The 25,230-nt window shown below is 33.9% G+C and overlaps 1 protein-coding gene and 1 long non-coding RNA gene across 8 annotated transcripts; both read left to right on the top strand.

Annotated features, from left to right (window-relative positions):
* Window positions 1-1,795: 1,795 nt before the first annotated feature.
* On the top strand, window positions 1,796-19,809 carry LOC132635544 (uncharacterized). 7 transcript variants are annotated; one of them, XR_009580610.1, is made up of 10 exons: window positions 1,796-1,879; window positions 8,791-8,844; window positions 9,558-9,617; window positions 16,269-16,511; window positions 17,284-17,369; window positions 17,599-17,691; window positions 17,773-17,874; window positions 17,985-18,376; window positions 18,464-18,548; window positions 19,546-19,809. It is a non-coding gene; the product is annotated as an uncharacterized LOC132635544 (long non-coding RNA). The 7 variants fall into 7 exon arrangements; XR_009580612.1 differs by lacking the exon at window positions 9,558-9,617 and having other exon boundaries at window positions 1,798-1,879; XR_009580609.1 differs by lacking the exon at window positions 1,796-1,879 and having other exon boundaries at window positions 8,785-8,844.
* On the top strand, window positions 14,929-15,875 carry LOC132635543 (uncharacterized). The gene is made up of 2 exons (XM_060351975.1): window positions 14,929-15,042; window positions 15,126-15,875. The coding sequence occupies exons 1-2, from the start codon at window positions 14,929-14,931 to the stop codon at window positions 15,873-15,875; spliced, it is 864 nt and encodes a 287-aa protein (XP_060207958.1).
* Window positions 19,810-25,230: the final 5,421 nt, after the last annotated feature.

Raw genomic sequence — 25,230 nt, 5'->3', positions numbered from 1 at the left:
TTTTCGTCGTCAATAGTTAAATCATTCAACTACAAATTTAACATCGTCATTATTTAAAACATTGCATATTTTGTGACAAAAAATTGTTGTCACTAAGTCACATGCTAATTAAAGACAATAAATTGTTCGTCACTAATTGTTTATATTATTAGTGACAAAAATTAATGTCACAATTGAACATAAAACTTTGTAGTTATATCTTACAACACTTAACTACAAACTCTAATTTGTCGCTATTATAAGAACATACTTTTTGTGACGAGATTCTTTTCGTGTTCAAAGTTTAACTAATTTTAAGACAAATAAAGATTTGTCACAAATTGGGTACATTATTAGTGACAAAATAATTTGTCACTGAAAACACAAAATCCGTGGCTAATTTAACTCCATAAATGGCACCAACTCATTTTTTGGTGGGAAATTTTGGTGGACAAAACTTTGCTATGAAATTCAGTGTTTTGTTACTAAAAGTATGTGGCTGATATATTTAATCACGAAATGTATTTTTTGTCACAAAAAGTGAACAATTAGTGTCAAATTTTGTGTTGTGGCTAATAATTTCGTAGCTAAATATCACATTTGTTGTATATCATCAAATAACTCTTTTAACTCTAAAACTTTTATGTATCAAATTGTGATATATAACTGCATTACTGAATTGTTTGAACATATATATTTAGAATATGCAACATTCATCATCTATTTTATAAAGGTATTCAAAGGGTTTATACAGATTTTGAGCTCAAATCATTGTTTTAAATTAAAGATGCATTGGATGCTTTGGGTTATCTTTAATTTGCTATTAAGTTAATTTCTGATGAGCTTGCACTCAAATTCATAAGTTTGTACTCAAGTCAACATGTAAGTTCTATAATCACATTAATATAATGTACCAGATTTAATTTGTATACATGAGGAATCTAAACATATATCTTTTTACACATGAGGAATTAACTGCACCACATTTGTTACAAATTCTACTTTATATAGAGGCATGCAAAGAAGTTTAAATTACTAAGCAAGTTAACAGGTTTATAGCCTGTTTGGCCAAACTTATAAAAACAGCTTATTTTAGAAAATACTTTTTTTTCAAAAGTACTTTTCAAAAAAGTATTTTTGGCTAAAAGTAATTTGTGTTTGGCCAATTAATTTAAAAAGTATTTTTGAGCAGCAATTAGTGTTTGGCCAAGCTTTTAAAAAGTGCTTCTAAGTGTATTTTTCTCAAAAGTACTTTTCAAAAAAGTGCTTTTGGGCAAAAACTATTTTTTTTAGCTTCTGAAAAACTGCTTCTGCTATTCCCCAAAAATACTTATTTTCTCTCAAAAGCTTGGCCAAACACATCACTTTTTTTTAAAATAAGCACTTATTGAAAAAATAAATACTTTTGGGGAGAAAATAAGCTTGGCCAAACAGGCTATTATTCAGAGATTGATCTAAAATTTGAAGCTTATAGATTCGAAATTCTAATCCGTTAAAGTTATTAAATTTTAAATTAATAATTTTAACAACCTAATGAATTTTTAATATAACTACAGAATCTAGACTAAAGCTATTAAATTCAGTCAAATAACTGAAAGGCTGAGGATTTATCTAATAACCCAAATTACTAATTAATTATATTATATGTATATACAAAACTTATTAGTGTTCCAAAAAGGTCAGTATGTTGTCAATTCGATATGTAGGGACAGCCCATATGGACATGGTTCTCGAAAAGAATAAAAGCTTATTCTATCAGCGTGCAACTACCCTTTTTCAACTTTTCTTTTCTCCTTTACAAATGGTGATTTCACTTTTTGGTGATTTTACTTTTCTTATGCAAGTGCAAGGTGCCAAACCATTTTCAACGGCAAGTGCAAGGTGGCAATCTATATACTACGTGAGTTTTAATTTATGTGAAGTAGTTTTATTAAGTATAAATAAGGGAAGAAAGACTTTTGGAAATTTTTGATATTGAACATATCTTGAGATTTATATAGCTATAAAACATGTTAATAAGGATAAAATGAGAAATTTAAAAGTTAATTTATTTTGCATATATATTTTATAAATGTGTCATTAATCATAGAACAAACTAACTTAAGAAAATAAATTAAAAAGCGAAAGTATACTTTATTGTTATTATCATATCAAATAAAACAGTGGAAGTATACTTTATTGTTATTATCCTTTTCAGCAAAAATGGTTATTTTCCTATTATGTTTTTTAAAACCTTTCCGTAAACTTCTTCAAAATGCTTTCTGATTTCTTAAATGATGTAGAATGACAAAATGATGTAATTGTTTACACAAATAACCTGCAGGATACCTTATGATTGTTTACACAAAATACTTTGTTCATGTGTAATGACAACATTATAAATTGGTTTGGGGATGACTTTGGATGAGTAATTTATTATATTTTTCAATATTATACTCTAGAATCATACATATTTTGTATATGCAAGCACATTCCATTTGGTGCCATTGAAATTTTTGTGGAGATTTTTTCTGATCTTTTGGAGAAAAATACTTCATCGCGCACCAAGAAGGAGGACAAAGAGACTACATACCTTTAATAGGGAACACCAATCCAACGACTAGTTAACATCACATTTATTGAATTAATGATAATTAACATCAATCGAATTTTACTAGTAGATTAACACCTAATTAATGTGTGTTTATTAATAAGGTAATGAAGAATTAAATGTAAGCCAATGTAAACAACCGCATGTTGTTTAAATAACATGGAGTTGTTTAGTGTAATCAACTTGTGATTGTTTAAACGACTTGCTGGTTGTTTAGACAATAATGAGTTGTTTATAGAATCGCCCAATTAATTTTCACATTATCACTAGATAAATAGGTTATTGTTAAAATTATTAGTAAAATCGCTCGATTGATGTCTAATTGCAATCAAATCATCCTCAAGTTAAGGTTTAGCTATCCGTATAAAAGACTCATTTGATGTTCAATTGCTATATAGTCAATAAGTTAACATTTGATTATTCATAGAATCGCACAATTAAATGTTCAATTATCATTATATCTACAAGTTATTGTTAAATTATCAGTAGAATCACTCGACGACAACAACAATATACCCAGTGTAGTCCCACAAGTGGGGTCTGGGAGGGTAGAATGTAGGCAGACTTTATCCCTACCTTTTGAGGGATAGTGTCACGACCCAACTCGTGAGTCTAGCGGGCACCCACACTAACCCTCCTGGTGGGCGAACCCTCCCTTTACTTAACCGTTTTTAGTTATCACATGCGGAAATTAAGTAATGAAAGCAGTCTCACTATCATAGGTAAATACTAAGTGCGGAAATACAAACGACACCCTAAAGAACTGGTCAAGGCATAGTACAAGAGCCACTGATAAAACTACATAAGTCTGAAATGATAAAAAACATAAGTGTCGGAAATACTGTCACAAAATACAAAGACAGATATCATAAGAGAAAATTTTTCTAGGCCGAACATGGCTTACCATGGAAACACAACGAGAAGCCTCGGGAATCAACCCTGAGGTGCTGACGTGGATCTTGTGACGAACTCTGCACTTAAAAGGGAGTACAACAAGATAGTATCAGTACAAACACTATGTACTTGTAGGTATCATAGGCCAACAATAATTAGTTCATATATATGAAGAAAGAAATCAACAAGTAGACATGTAAGCAATCAAGTATAGTCACTAAGCATATTCACGCAAAACTCACAATATTAGGAACCATAATAGATTCCAGTAATCTCAAGTCATAGCCTAGGTAGAAGTCTCTAATCCTTGAGTCCATCAAGTCTCTAAGTAAACACTTAGTAAGCACACATAAACTCCAATGAATCATCACACAGGAAATGAATGCGGAAATCTACCGTGCAATGATATGAATGCAATAAATAGAACCAATGATATGAGTGGATGTAATATGAACGCATGCGCAATGCAATGCAATACACTGGTCAACTATCTCATACCGTACACACATGTTAGGGACGAAAATCCTCCACGTCTCGATATTCATGACCCATGGGGAACCCGCAAAGTCTATGTACCAGTCACTTCGCACACAGCCCAGAGTTGACTTCCATAATATTAGCCACTCTACACACATCCCAAATGTGACTTCTATAATACTAGCCACTCTGCACACAGCCCAAAGGTAACTTTCATCTTCCACTTTATTATCATACGTTTCCACACTCTTTTTCCATCAAGTTTTCCTTTAGAACCACATCACATGACCATGAGAAATGCAAGATGAAATGCATGCATGAATGTCGAATTCAATAATAATCATAGGAGTGAATAACAATAACAAAATTCATACATCAACTACCAATACAAGCTTATTTCCAAATCTATGCAATGTCACGTCTGGAACAATTTTCCTTCGGACCACGTAAGTAACATCAAATAATGTATGCATAAGATGGCCCTATGAAATATGCATGTAGCAAACACCAGAATAAGAAGCCTTAGCTGTTTCACTTTCTCACTTATCATTAATAATATCAAGTCATAGTTCAAACCAATGTATCATATGAAATGAGAATGTATGTCATGCATGTTACCTTATTGACCATAAATTATAATCAGGATCTCATTCGAGTCTTATCATAAGTATAAATCACAATCTCACTATTAATCTCATTATCCTCCCTTTTTAGATGATAGGCGACATAACAAGGGAAAGATGCATGCAACACATATTGCAACATAGCAGTTAGGGTGACTCGCCCAACATATCACATTCGGCGACAAGCCCAAACAAGATAATAAGGCACAAGCCCACATAGTCAACAATAATACCAATCTAAAAGTTTCAATCCCAACTTCATACCCGAAGGCCTAACATGCTTTCCCCGTCAACATCTACTTCTACATATGCTTCGCTAACTAGAATCTATGCAAAAGGTAAGTCGTAACCTACCTCGATACCAAGCTGGTGCCACGAACCGTCAAACGTGAGCCTTGCCCTTTCGAAGAGCCTCCGAACACTCAAGTCTAGTCATTATCAAAATCTAAGTTAGAAACGGCGATTAACGATACCTATAGTGCTATACATTCGTCCAAGTCGAAATCAACTTTAGAAAAGGGGGAAATCGGACCCATAAGGGTAAAACAGAAATTTCAAGAGTGGAAATGGTAATCTAACGTTCTAGAAGTTAAATTCTACTCTGCAATTTCTAATTAGGCTCAATTAGTGATCAATTTCACCATTCAAAAGAAAAAACCCTAATTTAGGCATAAACCCTAGTTTTCCATAATCAATTCTTTAACCCAAATTAGAGATTCAAGCTTATTATCTACTAATCCACAAGATTTCATGATTAGAATAGCAAGATTCATCAATTAAACTCATATTCATAGCCTAAGAATCATATATCAAACTTAAGGTTAAAACTCATCTTCTCCAACTAGCCTGACTAGATTCCACCATAGATTCTAGCTTTAGGAAGGTAAATAATAAACATGAACAAGGTGAAGGAAACTTACCCCAAGATGAAACAACTCTGAATACTCTTCAAATCACCCCTGAGTCACTTAGAGAATTAATTTTGGGAATGGGAAAGGAGTGGTTCGAAATAGGACATTTAATGCTTCTGATTCCGCAATGTTCGCTCCAGCGGAGGATGTTCCGCTTCCGCAATCTAGCCTTGGTGGAGAACCATTTGCTGAGGCGGATCTCATTAAAGTGATAGGAATCCGTGCCTGCGGGTCAAGCCCAGCTGGGGCGTGAAAAGTCTCGTTGGGGTGAGACACCAGAAACCAGCAAAATTCAGGTTTTCACTAGTTCACCCCAAATCCCAACATCCACCCGCGGCCTTCTGGATACAAACCAGACATGTAAACATACGTAAAAACTCGCTACAAACTTATTTGTGGCCTCGAAATTCCTAACGGAGGTCTATTTGACCGGGTCAACCTCCAAACGGTCGAACCCAACTTTCCAACCATTAGTACAAAATGCTCCCGAATGCCTCGAGAACCGAACTGAATACCACACCAAGTCATAATTGACCCTCTGGACCTCACGAAATTGATAGAATTATAAAAAAAAGTCCGTTTACCCAAAAGTCAACTATTGCTCAAACCTTTTTCACTTTAAAGCTATAATTTCCTCAAATCAGGATAATACTTGCCCGTTGACCTCGGGAACCGCATCGCCCATCCCCGCGGTTCAAAATCATTCTAACAGGGGTAAATGGGTCAAAATGTCATAATGACCAAATGACTCGTTACATCAGATACCAATTAAACAATCGTTCATCCTCGAACGAAGAAAGAGAGTACGAAAGCTGATTGTAACTGAGGACTCTTTATTATAACCACACGGAAGCCTCCGCGGCAATAAGTACGCCCCTATCACTGCTCGTTCACCTTATCAGTCAAAACTTCCTTTAACTTTGCTCAAAGACCCAATTTTCATATTTTCCATTCTTGAAATTTCTTTCATAACTAATCCCTGAATATAAGAATTGCCTCCGCTTGAATTCTATGATTCGATAAAACACAACTATGAACATGATCGATGGGTCCCACAAATATTTCCCAAACTATATAACCCTTTAAACATGGACACAAACCATAGCCCACTCTGAACCAGGAAGATATTCGGATTCCGTTAACCTTCTTTCGCACCTTCTAAAGTCGTTCTTCACACCATGATTTCTCATAGACACATAAACACAGAACACAAGACCAAAACCATGACTTACTCTTCGCCAGAAAAGAACCCTTGTTTCCTCTGAGAACTCTAAGCTATTCCACCAAAACTGATCTTGCTCAAACCCGATTTCGCTAATTCCAAGTCTGCTAATTCCATAACTCGTTGTTGAAACTACTTTAGCCAAAACTCATCGCCCCATCCTTCTTAAATCTTCAAATCACCACACTGGAAGCATACCCACTGATTACCTTGCCGAGTCCAAACCCGCAGAGAACCATCTGATCGCTCTAAAGACTTCTCACAATCACAGTACCTCCTCAAATCATTACCAAGTATCGACGTAAACCATTATAACTGTACGAATAGCTGCCCACAGTAAAATATCATCAAATCTACTAGTAAACCCCGATAAAGCTCAGTAAACCTGTCATACCTCAATTCTGAACTGAAACCCATATGATCCTTAAAGGTGAGTTACTAGGAAACCCATAAGTCCTTACAATTATTTGTCATGATGAAATGATAAAGCCATAAATTTATTGTTGTGCTAAAACTCGTAGCTAATCACCATTTCTTATCACGAGTTGAAATTTATTATAGCAATAGTAATCTTTAGGTCCCATTAAATAATTTCTTCGTACAATTGAAGTTACTATGAAAATAGTAATAATTTAATATAATCACAATAAATTATTTGCAACAAATCTTTACCGTTATATAAATAGTTATAGAAATATGTATGCATATGTTCTTTAAGAGAGATCTCTACATTCTGATATGTATAATTTAGTGCCTAAACAAGTTCTTACATGGTATCATAAAATCAAATATCATCAAATCAATATCTAAATTGAAGACAAATTCATAAAATAAAGGCAGAAAGTAAATTAAAGAGACAAATTTTATGATCAAATAACCCTAGATGAGAAATAAATATTATATGCTTCATAACTCGAACCTCTTCTATCGAACGATACGTTTATGGAGCTATTGAAATTAGAGGTGTTCATCTTTCGATTTAGTTTGATTCAATTTTACAAGATCTTAATTGCAAGTTTCAAAAATAATTTAAATTATATCTAATTAAGTTTGATTAATTATTAATATCAAATTTAAACAAAATCAACTAACTTTATTAAGACAAACTCAAGCTTCATCTTGAATAAATTTTAAATATAATTTGAATAAGTAATGGTTAGATGTAACCTTCTAATAAGTAGTTATATCGAATTTAAATTACAAAATTTCACTTAGTCTTGCTCAAGATCATCTTGCTCAAGATCATCTTGATCAAGTGCTCTGAGAATCACAATTTGACTCGAACATGTTTGATCGGGACAATATCTTTATCAATCTAGTGTATTTAGGTGTTGATCGTTCCATTTGATCCAATTTTACATGGTCTTATTTGTAATTGTCAAATATAATTTAAATAAATAGTTAAATTATATCTAATAAAATATAATTGACTATTTAAATTGGATTTAAACAAAACTAAACTAAGGCTCGCTTCTTCATCCTGAACAAGTACTTCAAGAATTATTTATTTTACTCGGTACCTCTATTATTAAAATAATTATTAATATTAAAATAATACCTTAGCTGATCTAATGTAATTATATGTTCATATATAGTTTGATTCGATTTAATTTTACGAGATATTACTTTTAATTGTAAGTTTAAATATAATTTAAATAAATAGGTAATTGTGACGACTCGTTTAGTCGTTTAGCATTTTTGGACTCTTTTTCGCTAAAATATCATTTTCGTAATTTTAAAAAGTATTCTTGACTTGCGGGAATTGGCGGCATGGTAATTTAATTGGCGAGTACTTTTTGAAATATATTTATTTAATGTGTGTGAATAGTTTATTCGTAGGAATATGAGTTTCACACAAATAAGACACAAGTTGGTAAATGAAGTATTTGACAGAATGACTATGTTTTAAAGAATACAAAGTGGTTAAGTGAATAAGTAAATTGGGGGAAACAATTGTGATGAGTTAATGGGCCAAATCCACAATTCATTTAGTATCCTATGTTCCATGCCCATATGTAAGGATGAATTTAAGTGGGTAGGGTTGGAAATGCTAAATTAAATAATCAAAGTTTTAAGCAAAGAGTTTGTTTACAGATGCTGCGTTGTCTTCACTTGTGCTTGGAAGGGGATTTCTCCACTAACCTCCAGGTAGTTTATTTGAGTTTGGTTCATGTATATTATATCATGTTATATATAATGGTGTGCATGTGGGATCCATTTTGATTTCAATTAGACCAATCTTTACGAATGTGTTTCTGGTTATTCAAATTAAGTGAAAGTTATTGGATGTCATAATGATGATAAAATGATTTAAGGGCTAATGATAGTGTGATGATGAAGAAGTAATTGGGCATAAATACTAAAATGTTGTCTTATGTTTAGTCGTCTTCTTTTGTTGGAAGTCCTCTGGTTTCATTATTTCACTTCCATTTTCAGATTTTGTCTTTTATGTTTATTAGTTTGTAACTTTAATTTTTAATACATTGGGTGTGTGTAATTTAATATTATGGTATTGCATTAAATGAAGACTTTCGAATTCATGGTATTTGAGTTGTGAAAAGCGAGATGTTAATCCTAAGTTAAGATTTTGGGGTAATTAAAAGTTTTGAGCCCTAGTCTTAAGAAAAGAGAATTTATAATATGAGAGTCCATTTGTGAATGGAATTGACTAATTTTCTGGATATATGACCCTTCGGTTATGGCTGAATTGATTTTTCAATAAAATTCCAATTTTGCCCTTGTGGGCCCGAGGTCACCTTTCAAGGTCATTTTTGGGTTTCGAATATAAGTATATCAATATGGGTGTTCTTAGATTCGTATTCTAACCTAGATCGTATATTTGATAAACTTCGATCGTTCAGAGGCTCTACACAAAGGGAAGGCATTGGTTTGATCATTCGTGCCACCCGCTCGGCATTGAGGTAGGTTACGACTTACTTTATGTCTAGACTTCGGTTAGCAAAACGTATGTAGATAGTAGTGATTGACGGGGAAAGCATGATAGGCCTTCGGGCATGGTGTAGAGGTGAATTCCATCTAGGTTGGTATTGTCAGCTGTTATGTGGGCTTGTCGCCATTATTGTGATATTGTTATGTGGGCTTGTCGCCATGATAATGATTTCACGTACTTGATATCTATATTGGTCGGGCTCTCCAAAAATGTTGCCGCACCCATGTTGGATACTCAAAAAATGCACTGCTTTTGGAGTATCCGACACGCACCCGTCGACATTTTTGAAGAGTTCGAACAACATAGCTTGATATAATTGTCTCTCTCTCTCTTGTTATCTCGCTTGTCATATGGAAGAGGAAGATTATTACTGAGATATTGAATATTGAATTGCTTTTCATAGTATGAATTTGTGGAACATATGATTGCAGTGATTATTGAGGTTAATTTCATGCTAGGCATGCATCCCACATTCCATGCGTTATTTGATGTGATTATCACCTAGATGTATCTCTATCACATACTAGCTCACTTATCTCATGAAAGGGAAGGGTAATATTGATGATGGAAGTGCGAATAATAATATGACTTGTACTTGTTGATTTCATATTGATGATATTGTTGAGACTACTATCATGCATGACATGCTTCCATATTACTTTTAGCTTGTCCTGATGGTGAGGTGAGTGACAGAGAGACTCCAAGGTCTTTGTCGGAGATTGAGAGTGACCGATAGACTCCGAGGTCCACTACTAGAAAAAGGGGATTTAGCCACAATTATATAATGACAATAATGTAATCGCCGCTAATTTACTCACTAAAGACAAATATTACCGGCCAATGAATATTAACCGGGAAAAGTATATTTTTAGTGACCATTAAAAAGAATAGCTAGTAAGTATTCTATTTTTACTTTTCTACCTCCCTCCAATTTTTCTTTTTCCCTCTAAATGATCTCCCGCCGAAAATATTCACCTCTGATTTACCCTAAAATATAAAAAGCCCAAATATAACTTTTTCCTCAAATCAAACTCTATAGCAGCAGTCGTTCTTCAGTCCGCAGACAACCAATACGGTTTTCACCAACTCGCCACCGACCAGCATCACCAGCACTGGTATCTCTCTCTGCCCCCATCTCTATCTATCTCCAATGAGGCTAAATCTTGTTTTTTAAGTTTTACTTACTACTTGTCTTATGGTGAATGATGAATAATACCCTTGTCTGTTTTTGGAGATTATGAAGCTTAGTTTATAAATCTGGTCTAGAATGTTTCCTCGGTTACTGGTTTGTGCTCTTGAATGTTTTACTTTGATGAATTATTGAATAGTCTTCCTCAACGTACAAGAGTATTTCCTTAATGTACAATTTTTCTGTGTAGCTTGTGTATAACTGAATTAAGTTAGGAGTAAAAGATCAAAACTTTCAGAGGATATACTTAATTTTCAGGATTTGGGCCATGTGAATAGTTCTAAATTTGCACATTGTATTACATGCCAGTGAAATTTTAGTACTTGTGAAACGTGGCTCTGAACAGGTAGGAGGCTAATGAGCTGAAGGTATAAGATTGTGATGCTTGCTGCTGTTTTTTTACTCTTAGAAATTGCTATTTCCATATATGAGAAATGTTGTATCTCTTCTTCTGATTCTGAAAAATAAGATATATAGAGTTTATCCAATAGTTTGTTCAGTAAGTAGTCATTGCACTTACATTGTTCAGTGTGCATCTTTATTGAAGCGAATTGGGATGAAAAACAGAAGAATTTTCCAACATTTAAGAAAAATAAACTGCAGCATAGTCTTTGAAAGAACATTCTATAATACGCTCAGAATAGGTAGGAGAGTAGTGGATTAAAGGTGTGTATGAATCTGATGAGTTGTTTAATTTCTGAAATTACTTGATAAGAGAAGAAGGTGTGTATGTCCTTCTGATAGACTGTAGAGCAGCATGTGTGTAACTTGTGTGCATTCAATGTATTATAGCAGCGTAACAATGTGGCATTGCGTTTGTTGTTCTTTTCAAGTTATTTTGTTTGAATTTGATGTCTGTGCTTAAGTATAATTGTAAACATGTATTTGGTAAAAATACGTAGAAACAATTTCATACTGGCTACATAAAGAAAATCATGTAATCTGCTTCAAAAATTTTGAACGGAGTAATTTGTAGGTGGCTACTTAATTTGGAAGCAAAAATGACTTCTGGAAGAACTGAAAAGGCCAAGAATTGAATTGTTCAGCCCCTCCATTTTCTTTTGAGCTTAAGTTATATATATTATCATAGCTTTTGCTCTTGCATTTCTTTCAAATTATTTTCTGAAACATGATTTTCTTGGTTAAAGAAATTCTTTCAACAAAACAGTACTCTTCTTCAGTTAATAGGATGTGAAATTTTCACTCTTTCTTTTATATTTTACTTGTTCCGTCTGTAACATTTATTTTCACCAAGTTAATGTGCATTTTAATTGTTAAAATGATATATTTGAGCTATGCAATTACCTACTAATAGGATGAATATTTTATCTGGACTACATCGATTAATTCGCCTTTTTTACTAACGTACTTTTAGCTCTTACAGTAATTGCAGAAAAGAAAATAATATCTTAAACGTGATGGACAGTCCTAGAAATAAAAAATGGATGAATTGTGACAAACTTAGAAAAGAATACTTAGATGGAGTAGAGGATTTTATAAACCATGCCTTTTCTGAAAAACAAGATGAAGAAAAAATTTCATGTCCTTGTACGAAATGTGTGCTTATTTATCAAGCAAATCGGGCTACAACATATGATCATCTTGTGGTTAATGGTATCATGCCATCGTATGATACTTGGTTTTGTCATGGCGAGCCTCTAAAGGGATCAAACAATACCCAAGTAAACAATCGCAGCCAGTCAACTTTTAGGGGCAATGATATTAGAGGAATGATACATGTTGCCTTTGGAGGCTCTACACAGGTCATGGATAACGACGTCAGTGAAAGGGGTGAGATGGAGCTAAATCTACAAGAAAATATTGCTCATCCATTTGAGAATCACCCTCATCCAGAGGTGGATAAGTTTGAACGACTCATGAAGGAGGCAAATGAAGAACTATATCGTGGATGCAAAAAGTTTAGCAAACTGCCCTTTTTGCTGCATATTTATCGTACAAAATGCATGTTCAATTGGTCAAATGAATTTTTAATGTTTTGCTTGGACTATTGAAGGATGCGCTGCCTGAAGGGGAAACATTGCCTCCTTCGTTCTATGAGACCAAAAAGATAGTTAAAGGCTTGGGCTTAAAGTATGAAAAGATTCATGCTTGTCCCAACGATTGCATGCTTTTTAGGAAAGAGTTTGCCAGTAAGGATGTTAATGAATGCAAAATTTGTGGGGTTTCTAGATGGAAAAATAATGCTAGAAAAATTCCGGCCAAGGTCCTAAGATATTTTCCTTTAAAACCAAGGCTGTGAAGATTGTTTGTCTTCAGAAACTTCTAAAGCAATGTGATGGCATCATGAAGCTTGGAAAAGTTTTGACAGTAAATAAGTAAATACCCCGAATTTGCTGGAGATCCTCGCAATGTCCGGCTAGGATTAGCTTCTGATGGGTTTAATCCATTTGGCACAATGCGAACTGTTCACAGTACATGGCTAGTGATTTTAATGCCATATAATCTTACACCATGGATGTGCATGAAGCAAGAGTTCTTTATTCTGTCCTTACTTATTCCTGGACCAAAAGCGCCTGGCAATAATATTGACGTATTTTTGCAACCATTAATAGAAGAGTTAAATGAATTATGGGATGTTGGGGTAGAAACATATGATGCATCTACTAAGGATTTATTTCAAATGCGAGCAGCTCTCATGTGGACTATAAATGATTTTCCAGCGTATGGTACTCTTTCTGGATGGAGCACTTCTGGTCGGTTTGCATGCCCTTCTTGAAACATAAACACTCAATATAAAAGACTCAAACATGGCAAAAAGTTTTGTTACATGGGGCTTCGACGTTTCTTGAAGTCAGGCCACAAATATTGGAATGATGCAAAATCTTTTGCAATATCTGGGACTAAAGAAACAAGACCTGCACCATGTACAAGATATGGGTCACAAGTGCTGAATCAAGTTAAAGATATAAAGTTTACTCTCGGCCAATCGGGTGAAGGAGTAAGTGGGGTGATTGAAAACACATGGAAAAAAATGAGCATTTTTTTCGATCTTCCTTATTGGGAGTATAACTTGGTGCGCCATAATCTCGATGTGATGCACATAGAAAAAAATGTGTGTGATAACATAATTTATACACTATTGGCTCTAGGTAAAAAGTCTAAAGACAACTTAGAAGCTCGATTGGACTTGAAGGATATGAAGATAAGACTAAGCTTATGGCCTCAATATCGAGCTAGTGGGAGGGCATATCTTCCTCCTACTTATTTCACAATGTCTCAAAACAAAAAGGAGTCGTTTTATGAAGTACTACAAAATGCCAAGTTTCCGCATGGCTATGCTTCTAATATTTCACGTTGGATTCGCAAGCAAAAGATATCCGAGCTAAAAACTCATGATTGCCATGTTATAATGCAAGAACTTCTTCGTCTTGCCTTGCAGAGATCGACAGATAAAAGAATCAATTCCGTTTTAATTGAACTATGCACATTTTTTCGTGTTATATGTAGCAAAGTGCTAAAATTGGAGGAGTTACAGTTACTTGAAGAAAAAATTTCAGAAACATTGTCTACTATGGGGAAACTCTTCCCACCGGGATTCTTTACTATTATGGTACACTTGGTTACTCACTTGGCAACTGAGGCTAGACTTGTGGGGCCAGTTCATTATCGTTGGATGTACCCAATTGAGAGGTAATCTTTTAGTTGTTAACTACTATAATATCAAACTAATAACATTACTTTATTCCATAGGTACTTAGGTACTTTAAAATCATATGTTCGTTATCGTGCATGCCCAAAAGGTTCAATAGTAGAAGCATACATACCAAATGAGTGTATGGCATTTTGCTCACAATATTTGGAGGGTGGAGATTCAAGGTCTTATTGTTCAAGAAAATGTGATAAAGAGATTGAGCATGAGACTAGTAAAGAAGAATGTTTTTTTCCTACTGTGGGGGAGTCGTACGGTGAAGTAGATGTATTTGAGTTGGATGAGAAAACATTGTTGCAAGCACATCGGCATGTGCTGTTCAATTGCGAGTCAGAGATAGTTTATAAAATGTAAGTCTTATAATTATCGTTGAATATATGTATATTACATTATTTGATAACAAAATTGATATATGTGAGTTATATGAATAGTGAACATATTGCTGAAATCAAGAGATCACATCGTAAGCGCTGTTTGACACCTCATCAACTTGATCTTGTGCATTTCGATACATTTCATGAGTGGTTCAAGGAGAAAGTAAGTAGTAGGACTAAGTCATTGGTTATGTTAAATTGTTGTCCTTGTATTTTATCCACATTTATAGTTTTCTATTTGGTTAGGTAAAGGAGTTGGAGGCCACATCTAACATCTTAAAGGATGTTAAAGTCCTCGCAATAGGGCCGACTAACATTGTGACAAGATTCAATGCGTTCGATGTAAATAACGGGTATCGATTCCGAACAAAACAAAGTGAAGAGTTTAAGGAGACACAAAATAGTGGTGTTATGGTCATTTCTAAGATTGAAAGTTACGCAAGTACAAGTGACAATGTTCCAAAGTCTGCAAATATCGCATATTATGGTGGAGTGAATGATATTGTGGAGTTAAACTATTATGAAGAATTTAAGGTTGTCTTATTTAAGTGCGATGGGGTTGATGTAACTAAAGGTAGAGGAGTGAAGGAAGATGACTTGGGTTTCACACTTGTGAATTTCGCACGCCTGGCAGACTTTGGTGATCGAGAACGTCATGAGCCCTTTATTCTTGCAGAACAAGCTCAACAAGTAATATTTGTGCAAGATCCTCAAGATCATGAATGGTTTGTCCCTAGGTTAATTAAACCTCGAGACATTTTTGATGTGGGAGAGGAAAATAGTGTGCAGTTTGATACATCAATGCAGTGTGATGCCACTGACTTGGCTCTCTTAGAAAATGCTCGTGTTCTAGAATATGACTATAATGATTGCGTAAGAAATGGCATCGATGGGATAGTGGTTGATACGGACGCACATTCTCAAGCTTCTCCAAATGATGGTGGAGCTAATGTTGAGGGAGAAAATGATATTGAAAATGAAAGTGATTATGAATAAGATAGGTGGCACTTATAAAATAGAAAGGCTAAGTGGACTCTTTTTTTGATCCGGAGGGAGTAACTTTTAGGGATTTGTTATTTTTGAATATAGAAATTTGAATAAAATATCTTATTTGCTTTCAATTTAAATCATTTTTAGAAGATCCATGTTAGTCAACTATGGATTTTCCATGTTTGTGTTGGTTGATTATTGAATATTTTGAGTGCATTCTCTGTGCTTGCTTTTATTTATATTTTGTTATGTAGCCCTTGGATTATGAGATGCTAAGGTGTTCTAATGAATTGGACATCTTTTTCCCCGGTACATCAATATATCTTATAATCTCTAGAACTATCTTTGTCACAACGTTTTGTTTGAGTGCACAAATCGCTATTGATGTGTTTTTCACAGCTTGAGTAGGAAATATGCAAACTAGAGGATGCAACAGATTGGTAATTGAACAACAAGATGATGACGAGATGCGACATTATATTGAGCAATTGATGGATGATCAAAACCACTCTGCAGCCCAACCTTATATTGAGCAGTTGGTGGAAAATTGGAACAACTCTGAGTCCCAATCACATGATGGTCAATCTAATGAGTTGAATAGTTCTGTTGGTGGTACTGAGGTACAACATAACGATGAATCAGGTAATACTTTTTGCACGTTTTCAGGACTTCTTTGAGAAGATGCAATCTGATTCTGCTTCTTTGTGTTTGAAGTAGTTTCAAGTTGCACAACTTGCTTCCTTTGCTGTTGATTTGTGTTCTCCTTACCCTTCATAACTGCTTTACTTTGATATGCAGCAGAGGTATGCTTTTTAGCACCTTGAGATCTTCCCTTCTTCCACATCTTCCTCAACCTGTTCACTCCATAGCTTATTTTGTCCATCAGTCTCATAAGTATTAGAAGGGACCTTAAGACAAGCCTGATTAGTAGTAAAAAAATCTTCTGCAATTTTTTCCACCTCTGGTATTTGTTTAGAAAATGAATCTTCTACCCATTGTTTAGTTTTAATAGGTGAATTCTTCTTTTTACCACATCCATTTAGTTAGCTGGATGCATTCTGTAGTATCGCACACTCAGTTGTGCAGCTACAATTAACTACATAGTATAGCCTGTTTTGGAAATAAAGAAAGCTCAATTTGGAGTTAAAAAGAGAAAGCGTCTTTTTTAAAGGTATAATCATAAATCTTGTTTAGCACTTCTCTTTGGTTGATCAATTTCTCAGTCATAATAAGAAACTGTAAATTGCTGAAACACTAATTTTGTGAGGTAAGACTGGTGCAGGAGTATGATTGAAACTTGAGTTTGGTCCAGAAAAAAGCAGTCATTTATTCTTAGTATTAATATTATAAGGTGAACAAGCACAGTCTGTTATACATGATGTTAACTTCTAAATGTTGACTTTTATTTTTACAGAAAGTTCTCTATCCCAAAACGCGGAGAAGCGTTTGTTTTAAAGTCACTAGGAAAGAAATGGAAAGATTACAAGTGCGATTTAAAAGGTAAATATATGGCAAAACATAAGACTAAAGATGCTTTGCTGAAAAATAGACCAAATCGCATACTGAGGGATCAATGGAGTGGTCTTGTCTCTTATTGGTTTTCTGATAAAGCTAGGGTATCAACAAATCTTGATACCGTACTCCTAGTTGCTTATTTTCATACTAGTTTGATTTTAGTTATGCTCAATTTTTATTTATAATTAATATCATTCTAATGTTTCAATGACAGAGGCGTACCCAAGCAAATAGAAATAATAGGACCAAGCAAAAGATGTCTCACACTGGGGGATCCAAAAGTATTGCTACTTTGATGGATGAGAAGGTAAACTGGTGGAAATTACACACTATAATATTTTAAAATCCTTCATGTCACACATATTTGACATCCAATTTATTGTATTAGGCTGAAAATGGGATAGAGCCTACACGAGCCCAAATTCTTATATTAACTCATAAAGAACGTAAGGATGGTAGACCACTGGATGAGGATTCTGCCAGGACAATCGTAAGATTTCTTCTTTCTTTTATTTTCTACATTAGGAAACAATTAGGGGAAAAAAATTGAAAGTGAATAAATGAATTTCAAATTGGATTTATTATGTATTCTATTGCCAGGACATGATAAATGAAAGGATAAGCAATGGTGAGAGATCTACTACCAACCTCCTCATAGTGTTGCTTGGGAAGGCGATGTGTATTCCCAGGTGTTGGGAAATGAAAAGAGTGGGTATGTTCGTGGTTTGGGACTTGGTCCAACTCCTTCTGTGCTATGGGGTAGTAGATCTACCTTAGGAAATATTATTGCAAAAGATTCATCTAATGAGCTCGTACAAAGGTTAGAGCAGGAGGTGATCGAGTTAAAGGCGAAACAAAATGAAGAAATAAATCTGATGAAACAAAATCAGGAGAAGATGGAATCAGAATTACTCCAAATGAGACAATTCATGCGCAAATACGCTCCTAATGAATCCATGCCTCAAAATATCAATGACACCTCAAGTGAACAGGTAACTCGATTTCACAATTTTTAGATATTTTTGAAGAAATTTTAATCCAACAAAAGTATTGTTAACTAATGTGCTAATATTTATTAGGTCCCTGACGCCAACAGTGGCCATGAACGAGTACCGCAAACCTCAAGGATACCTAGTGTTGCTGAAAACACTCCACCTTCTCACGGTACTACTCATCTATATACTTCTGCGTCACTATTTGAGATTTCCTCACTTTTTGGGTACTTGAACAATGAAGATGTTGTGCTTGTTTAAACACTGAGAAAGTGGTCTTCAATGGCGTTGACCACACAAGTGAGAAATGAATTTGGTTGTTCTCTGTGCATTTGTTTCAATTAATTATTCTCTACTGTGCTTCAAGTTCATGAACTTTTGAAAGATTGAGATTGTTCATGAGAGATACCTATTTTTGTTTTTCATTTTCCCTTTCTTTGGTGGTGATGGGGGGGGGGGGGGGGGGGGGGGGTTGTTTTAAGTTTTTGAATAGGATGCCTATTTTCTATGTGCAGTAACCAACTTTCTAGAGCTTCTATATAAGTTCGCGGTTCTTGATTCAAGTCAAAATAGTTCGTAAAGAGGCAGTAACTAGACATCTGAATAAAACTTTCACCTCGAACTTAATTCACCACTAGAATATATTAACACAGCAGTTGCTATAAAAGGGATAATATTGATATCATATAGGTAGAAGGCATATTTTTGTTTCCATACAGACATTGTATCATGTGCTGCTTTGCATAGTAGAGTTGAGGGATATTTAAGAGTTGGCAAGTTTGTGGTAGAGATTGGATCTCAGTTGTTGTGATTGAGATAGGACTACTAACTGAAGGTGGTCTTTTCTAATTTGAAACGATAAGGTCGGGGTTCCAGTGTCAAACTGAATACATGACACATGCCCACTTCCTTTGTTGAGTATTTCTTATTTTGTTCTACTGGTGTCATATTGGCATTTTTGTATGTACCTTCTTCTCCTTAGCATGCCACTAAATCCTGCTTCTCTCCTAGAGATGGTTAGTTTTGGTTTTGAATTGCTTATTATTTTCTAGTGGCTTTTTTCTACTTCTCCAAATAATATGCCTCTTGTGATCCCAACCAGTTGCGAGAGGTAGTGCTTGAGGTCATTGCGACTGATGTTGTTGACACATTTATTTTTATCATTTCAGGTCATTCAGTCTGATGTTTGAAAATTTCGCATGCGGAAGATTTCAATATGACGTAGACTTGCAGAAATTATTTGAAGACATTATGCAATAGGATTGGTTATATAATGACATTAGTTATTCAGTTCAAACAATTTAGGGTTTTTTTTTTTTTAGTCGTGACACTATTTTTTGGGTTAGTACTTCCTTTTGTTTGTTTACGTTTAATGAGATATGTTCAGTTTTATGAATTAATAGTAATATATTTGTTTTGCATTTTCCAAACTTCGTCGACTAAGAGGCTGTCTTTTAGTAACAATTTTGTTGGATTTACTAGCTGTAACCATTATTAATGATGGCAAAACAAATGTCGTTAAAAGTTGTGACATTTAATATTAATTTAATTGAATTTACCGATCATAAAAATTGACGTTAAAGTGGGAAATAAGACCTTTTCTCAAGGGATATTGTAGCTTTTGGAATTGCCACCAAAAAATTGTTGTTGAAGATATTTTGACTGTAAGCAGCAATTTAGTTGAATTTACCTGCCATTAAAATGGACGCTAAAAGGTCAAACTAAGACGTTTTCAGAAGGGATATTGTAGCCATTCTAAACTGCCACAAAACATTCGTCGTCAAAACTATTGACTTTTAGCGGCAATTTAATAAAAATCACCGGCTATAAAAATGGACGCTAAAACAGCATAGTTAGCCGTTAGGAATTGGATTTAGCAGCCAACTAATTGCCGCAAACAATTGCCATTAAAACTACCGATTTTTAGCGGCAATAAATCCTAGCCTTTACCAGCATTTCCTATAACAGCCGCTAAAGCCTTTGCCGACCCCAGCATCGCCGCCTAAAGATCAATGGCCGGTAAAGGCTATAGCGGCGATTGTTATTGCCACTAAAGCCCTTTTTAATTGCCGCTAAATCCCCTTTTTGTAATAGTGGTCTTTGCCGGAGATTGAGAGTGATTGATAGCCTCCGAAGTTTTTGTCGGAGAGCACGAGTGGTACATGGACTTCGCGGGTTCCCCATGAGTCATGACTATAAGGTATTGACATAGCATGTGTGTACGAGAGTAGAGCGTGAGAGGTGACTACTGTATTGCATAGCACGACATTACATGCATTACACTCCATTGAATTGCTATTCATGTCATTGCATGACACATTCTTTGATTGATTCTTGATTGGTGAATTATTGAGTTATTGTTTGTAAGGAATTTATTTACAGGCTTGATGGACTCGTGGTTTGGAGATTTCCACCTAGGCTGATAACCTGAGACATTAAAATCCTTGTAATTATAGTTACTGCAAGAGTTCTATATTGCTAGAGTTGTGACTGTGTTTGATTGCTTATCTGCTATTACTTGTTAGTTGCTTCCTGTTTATATGCGTGAACTAACCATTGTCGGCTTATGATACCTACGAGTACGTGTGTTTGTACTCATACTACTCTTGCTGCACTTTTCTTGAGTGTAGAGTTCATTGTTGGTCCTACATCTCGAGAAGTGAATCCCGAGGCTACTTGTTAGAGTTCCAAGGGTGAGCTACATTGATGGATCCGCAGCCCAGAGACACTTCCTTTACATATCCGTCTTTTTTTATTCTTGAGACAATATCCTTAGTTTGAGACATGTATTATTCTATCAGACTTGTATCTATTATTGGTGGCTCTTGTATGATGTTCAGACCAGGTTTTGGGTGTGATGGATTAAGTACTTCCGCATTGTTCTATGTATTAAGTAAGATTGTTAAGATGATTTGTGTTTTAATTCCGCATGTTGTATTAAAATGATGTAGTTAAGGGAAAGGTTCGTCTACCAAGGGGAATAGCGTGGGTGCCTGATGGGTATAAATTATTCATATAATTTCAATATAAAAATATAATATTTTAAAAATAAAACATGAATAATTTATATCATATTCTCGCACTTTTCTAATAAATCTTGCAAGAAAAGAATACATGGAAAAAGAGAAGAAGCAAGAACTAAAAGCCAAGAAAGGAGGATGCATCCATGACAACTTCACCAAAGACTACACAAAGTCAAGAGAAACAAAGTTATGACAAATTCTCACCAAAATTTCATGATAAATTGCCATGCCAATTTCTCAAGATTGCATGATAATTTGCCATGCCAATTTCTCATCAAGGAAATATTATTATATTGAATTTCTCTTGCAATGTCTCTCCAAGACTTCTAGGAATTTTTCTATAAATAGGCATATGTTTTGTAGAAGAAAAGAGAACCCATCTTTCATCTTATTTGCATCCAAGAGTGAAGAGGACACAAGAACTAGTCTTGGTGTCTCTCTTGGCTCTTTCTTGTAGTAAAAAAAAAAATTCTCTTAGTCTTTATGTGTATTTAGTTTTCTACTCCATAATGGAGTAAGTTTCCTTGGTTGGGATACTAGATGAAGCTTGATGAAGCTATTATAATAAATATCTTTATTTTATTATCTTCTTATGTTGAGATTTTCTCTTTATCATCTTTATACACCAAGGTATTTGATATTAATTATATCTATTAGTGGATATAATTATATCTCTTTACAAAAATCTTTATCTTGTTATTTTATTTCTTATTCGGGAGAAGAGAACGACTTAAACAAGTTTATTGATTTAAATGACCTTTATCTTATTTCTTTCAGTCTTAATTCTCACGGAGGAATTGACTCAAATAAGTTTATTGATTTAAGGGATCTTTGTCTTATTTCTTTCAGTCCTAATTCTCACGGAGGGATTGACTCAAATAAGTTTATCGATTTAGCAAAAGCTAATCGAAAGAGGCTTTTGTTCACTTGGTGCCCTCAACTAAGATAATTCTTGTTTGAAGTCATTACTTTAATTGGTTAACTACACTAATCGAAAGAGGTGTTATTAATTAATTATTGTTTAATGTCACCAATTAATTGTCAATAAATTAATAGTATAAGCGAGAGTGGTGCTATTAACATATTGTCGTTATGTGGAGTGATTGTATTAGAAATAAACAATCATTCTTTAAACGGAGAAATAAGTAATAAACTTTTGATTTTATTATAATAATTTTATCTTGCCGATTCAAAATATCCCAACCTCTTATCTTTTATTAGAAAAATCCAAAAATATTTCTTATTTTATTGTTATAATTTTCAATACTTTTGAACAACTCTCTTTTCATCAGTTTGATCCTCTCAAATAGTAACAAAAATAATACAAATCTGTAGCCTAGGTGGTTCCAATCTCTATGTGACGATATCTTAAACTTTACTATAATTTGACAGAGTACGAGCAGAAAATACCTATGCACATTGGTCTCGTCAAATTTTTGGCGCCATTGCCGGGGATTTGTAAACATCTACTTCAAATTAATTACTTTATTACTACTTTGAGATTTTTTTTTTTTTTACTATATATTCAAGTATTTATTTCCTAGTACTTGACAAGTGTTAGGGGACTAAAACTTGAAGCCATTATTTACTATTATTATATTGATATTAATAATATTATAGTATTATTATATTATTATTTTAATAATATTATTACTATATTATATTATTATATTATATTATATTATATTATTTTAATATTATTGAAGTTATCTTATCTTATATTATATTATATTATATTATATTATTATTACTATATATTTTATCATTATTTAACTATCTTCTATTTTTTTCCTAATACATAGCAAGTGTTGGAGCAAGACTTGAAAAAAATATACTCATTCCATGCACCTTCAAAATGAATCTTTATCAACCATGTAGAAATCTGGTTGAAAGTTATTGTCAGGTGATTATCACTTGTAATCTTTTTTGTGGGAACCATCACACATTAAATTGTCAATCAGTCATTTATGAATATGAAGATGATTGTGAACTCTTTGATGAGTTCTCATATGGTGATTCCGAGAAATCAAAAGACAGTGAAAAATTACCAATTAGAATCAACCAAAGGTCAGTTACTTGTGATTATTGTGGTGAAATCACCCCAGTCATGAATGTCAAGCAGGTAACACTTTCTCATATGGTGGTTCTCGGAGGCTGAAAGACCTTGAAAAATTAATTGCTAAAATAAGTCAGAGGTCAGTCACATGTGATTTTTGTGGAGGCAACCACCAAAGCTTTGAATGCCAAACAGGTAACACAATCTCGTACAGTATTTTTGAAAAACTAAAATACATTGAGGAATTAATCAATCAAAGGTCTGTTATTTGTGAATATTGTGATGGAAGTCACCTTAGTCATGAATGCCCATAAAATAATCCTATATTTTTTTATTCATTTTATGAACAATCTCATGATGCTTCTAGTTCTTACATGTATAACGATTTTTATGGGTATAATGGCAATCCGGAATGCAATCAATACCTAAATTCTATGTGGAATCAAAGCAACATGAGTCAACCACCTCAAGAGGAGAACACAAGGTTTAAAGAGACTTTGTATAGGTATATGAAAAAGACAGAAGAAAAACATGTGCAGGATCAAATAGCCATGATGCACTTAACAATGCAAGTAAATCACTTGGTAAGTATTGTAAACTCCTTAAATTTTGGCAGTGAACAAATAAATGACATAACATCATGTGAGAATGGATCAACTCAAGAAGACGAGCCTTGTGAGAAAAAGGTTATCACTCAAGAAGAAGGTTTGGATCTAATGGAGATTGCTTACAATGAAGATTTGGTTGAATTTAATTCAACAAATGATGAGTGCATATTCGATTTTTCTTATCCACCTAAATTGATTAATTTTGAAGAAAATAAGAATGAAGAGGTCACAAGCACAAATGAAATATCCTTTGATCATAATTTTTTAATTTCTTCTAAACATTATAATTTTGTGGATTTTGTTATTGGAGATTTTCAGGAAAACGCATGGAATGATCTTTGTAAAAAATGCAAAATAGAGTTAAGGAAGATCATACGCAATTATTTGACTCCTCGAGACAAGGACAAAAAAGAACGCTATGTGCGAAAAAGAAAAATGTTTTATGATGTTCTTAGCCAAATGAACTCCACGAGGAACCAGAAAAAGCAAAAAAAGAAAACTTGATTCACAATTAGGGGTGGAGTACACAAGTTCTCGGAGAAAAAAAAAGATTTAAGGGAGATTCTTTACCCCTCTTGTTTTTAAATTATGTGTCATGAGGACATGACACAATTTAAGTGTGGGGGTAGAAGAAAATAATTTTATATATGTGTATTTTTTCTTTCTTTTATTCTTTTTTCTAGTTATATATTTGATTTTTATCATTTTTTTTGTGAGTTTTTTTTGGTATCTTTGTAATTTTTTTTTTCCTTCAGTTTTTTTTTTTATCTTCCCGTAACCATTGAGGATGAAGCAATGGAACCTTATAAGTCTAGTAAGAAGGAGTGAAAGTGCACTTGATTAATTGAGTTGGTTAATATCCATATTAATGTACAACTAGAATACAAAATGATGGCCTCTGCAAAAACAATGTCACTTACACATGAGTAACTCCATAGTGATTGGCATGCCTGAATGACTGGTTAATCAACCGCATTTTGAGCAATTTCATTATTGGCACAAGTAATTTTCTAGTTTATACTTAAGCTAGGCTCTGAAAGTTAACAGAGTTAACAAATGAACTTATTGCACACAGAAGGTGTGTGGTTGCAGTTTCTTTCAAACTTTCCTCTGCAGTTGTATATTTGAAAGCCAAAAAGATTTTCACTTTATTTAAATATGAATAAT

The sequence above is a fragment of the Lycium barbarum genome, chromosome 4 (genome assembly GCF_019175385.1).
Source record: "Lycium barbarum isolate Lr01 chromosome 4, ASM1917538v2, whole genome shotgun sequence".
Classification (NCBI taxonomy): Eukaryota; Viridiplantae; Streptophyta; class Magnoliopsida; order Solanales; family Solanaceae; genus Lycium; species Lycium barbarum.
Note: the sequence above shows the minus strand (reverse complement) of the source record. Positions and strands in the feature narration are given on the sequence as shown.

Coding starts and splice junctions, on each gene's coding strand:
- LOC132635543 (XM_060351975.1), top strand. CDS start 14,929: ATGAATAGTGAACATATTGCTGAAATCAAGAGATCACATCGTAAGCGC. Junction 15,043..15,125: donor ATGAGTGGTTCAAGGAGAAA/GTAAGTAGTAGG, acceptor CTATTTGGTTAG/GTAAAGGAGTTGGAGGCCAC.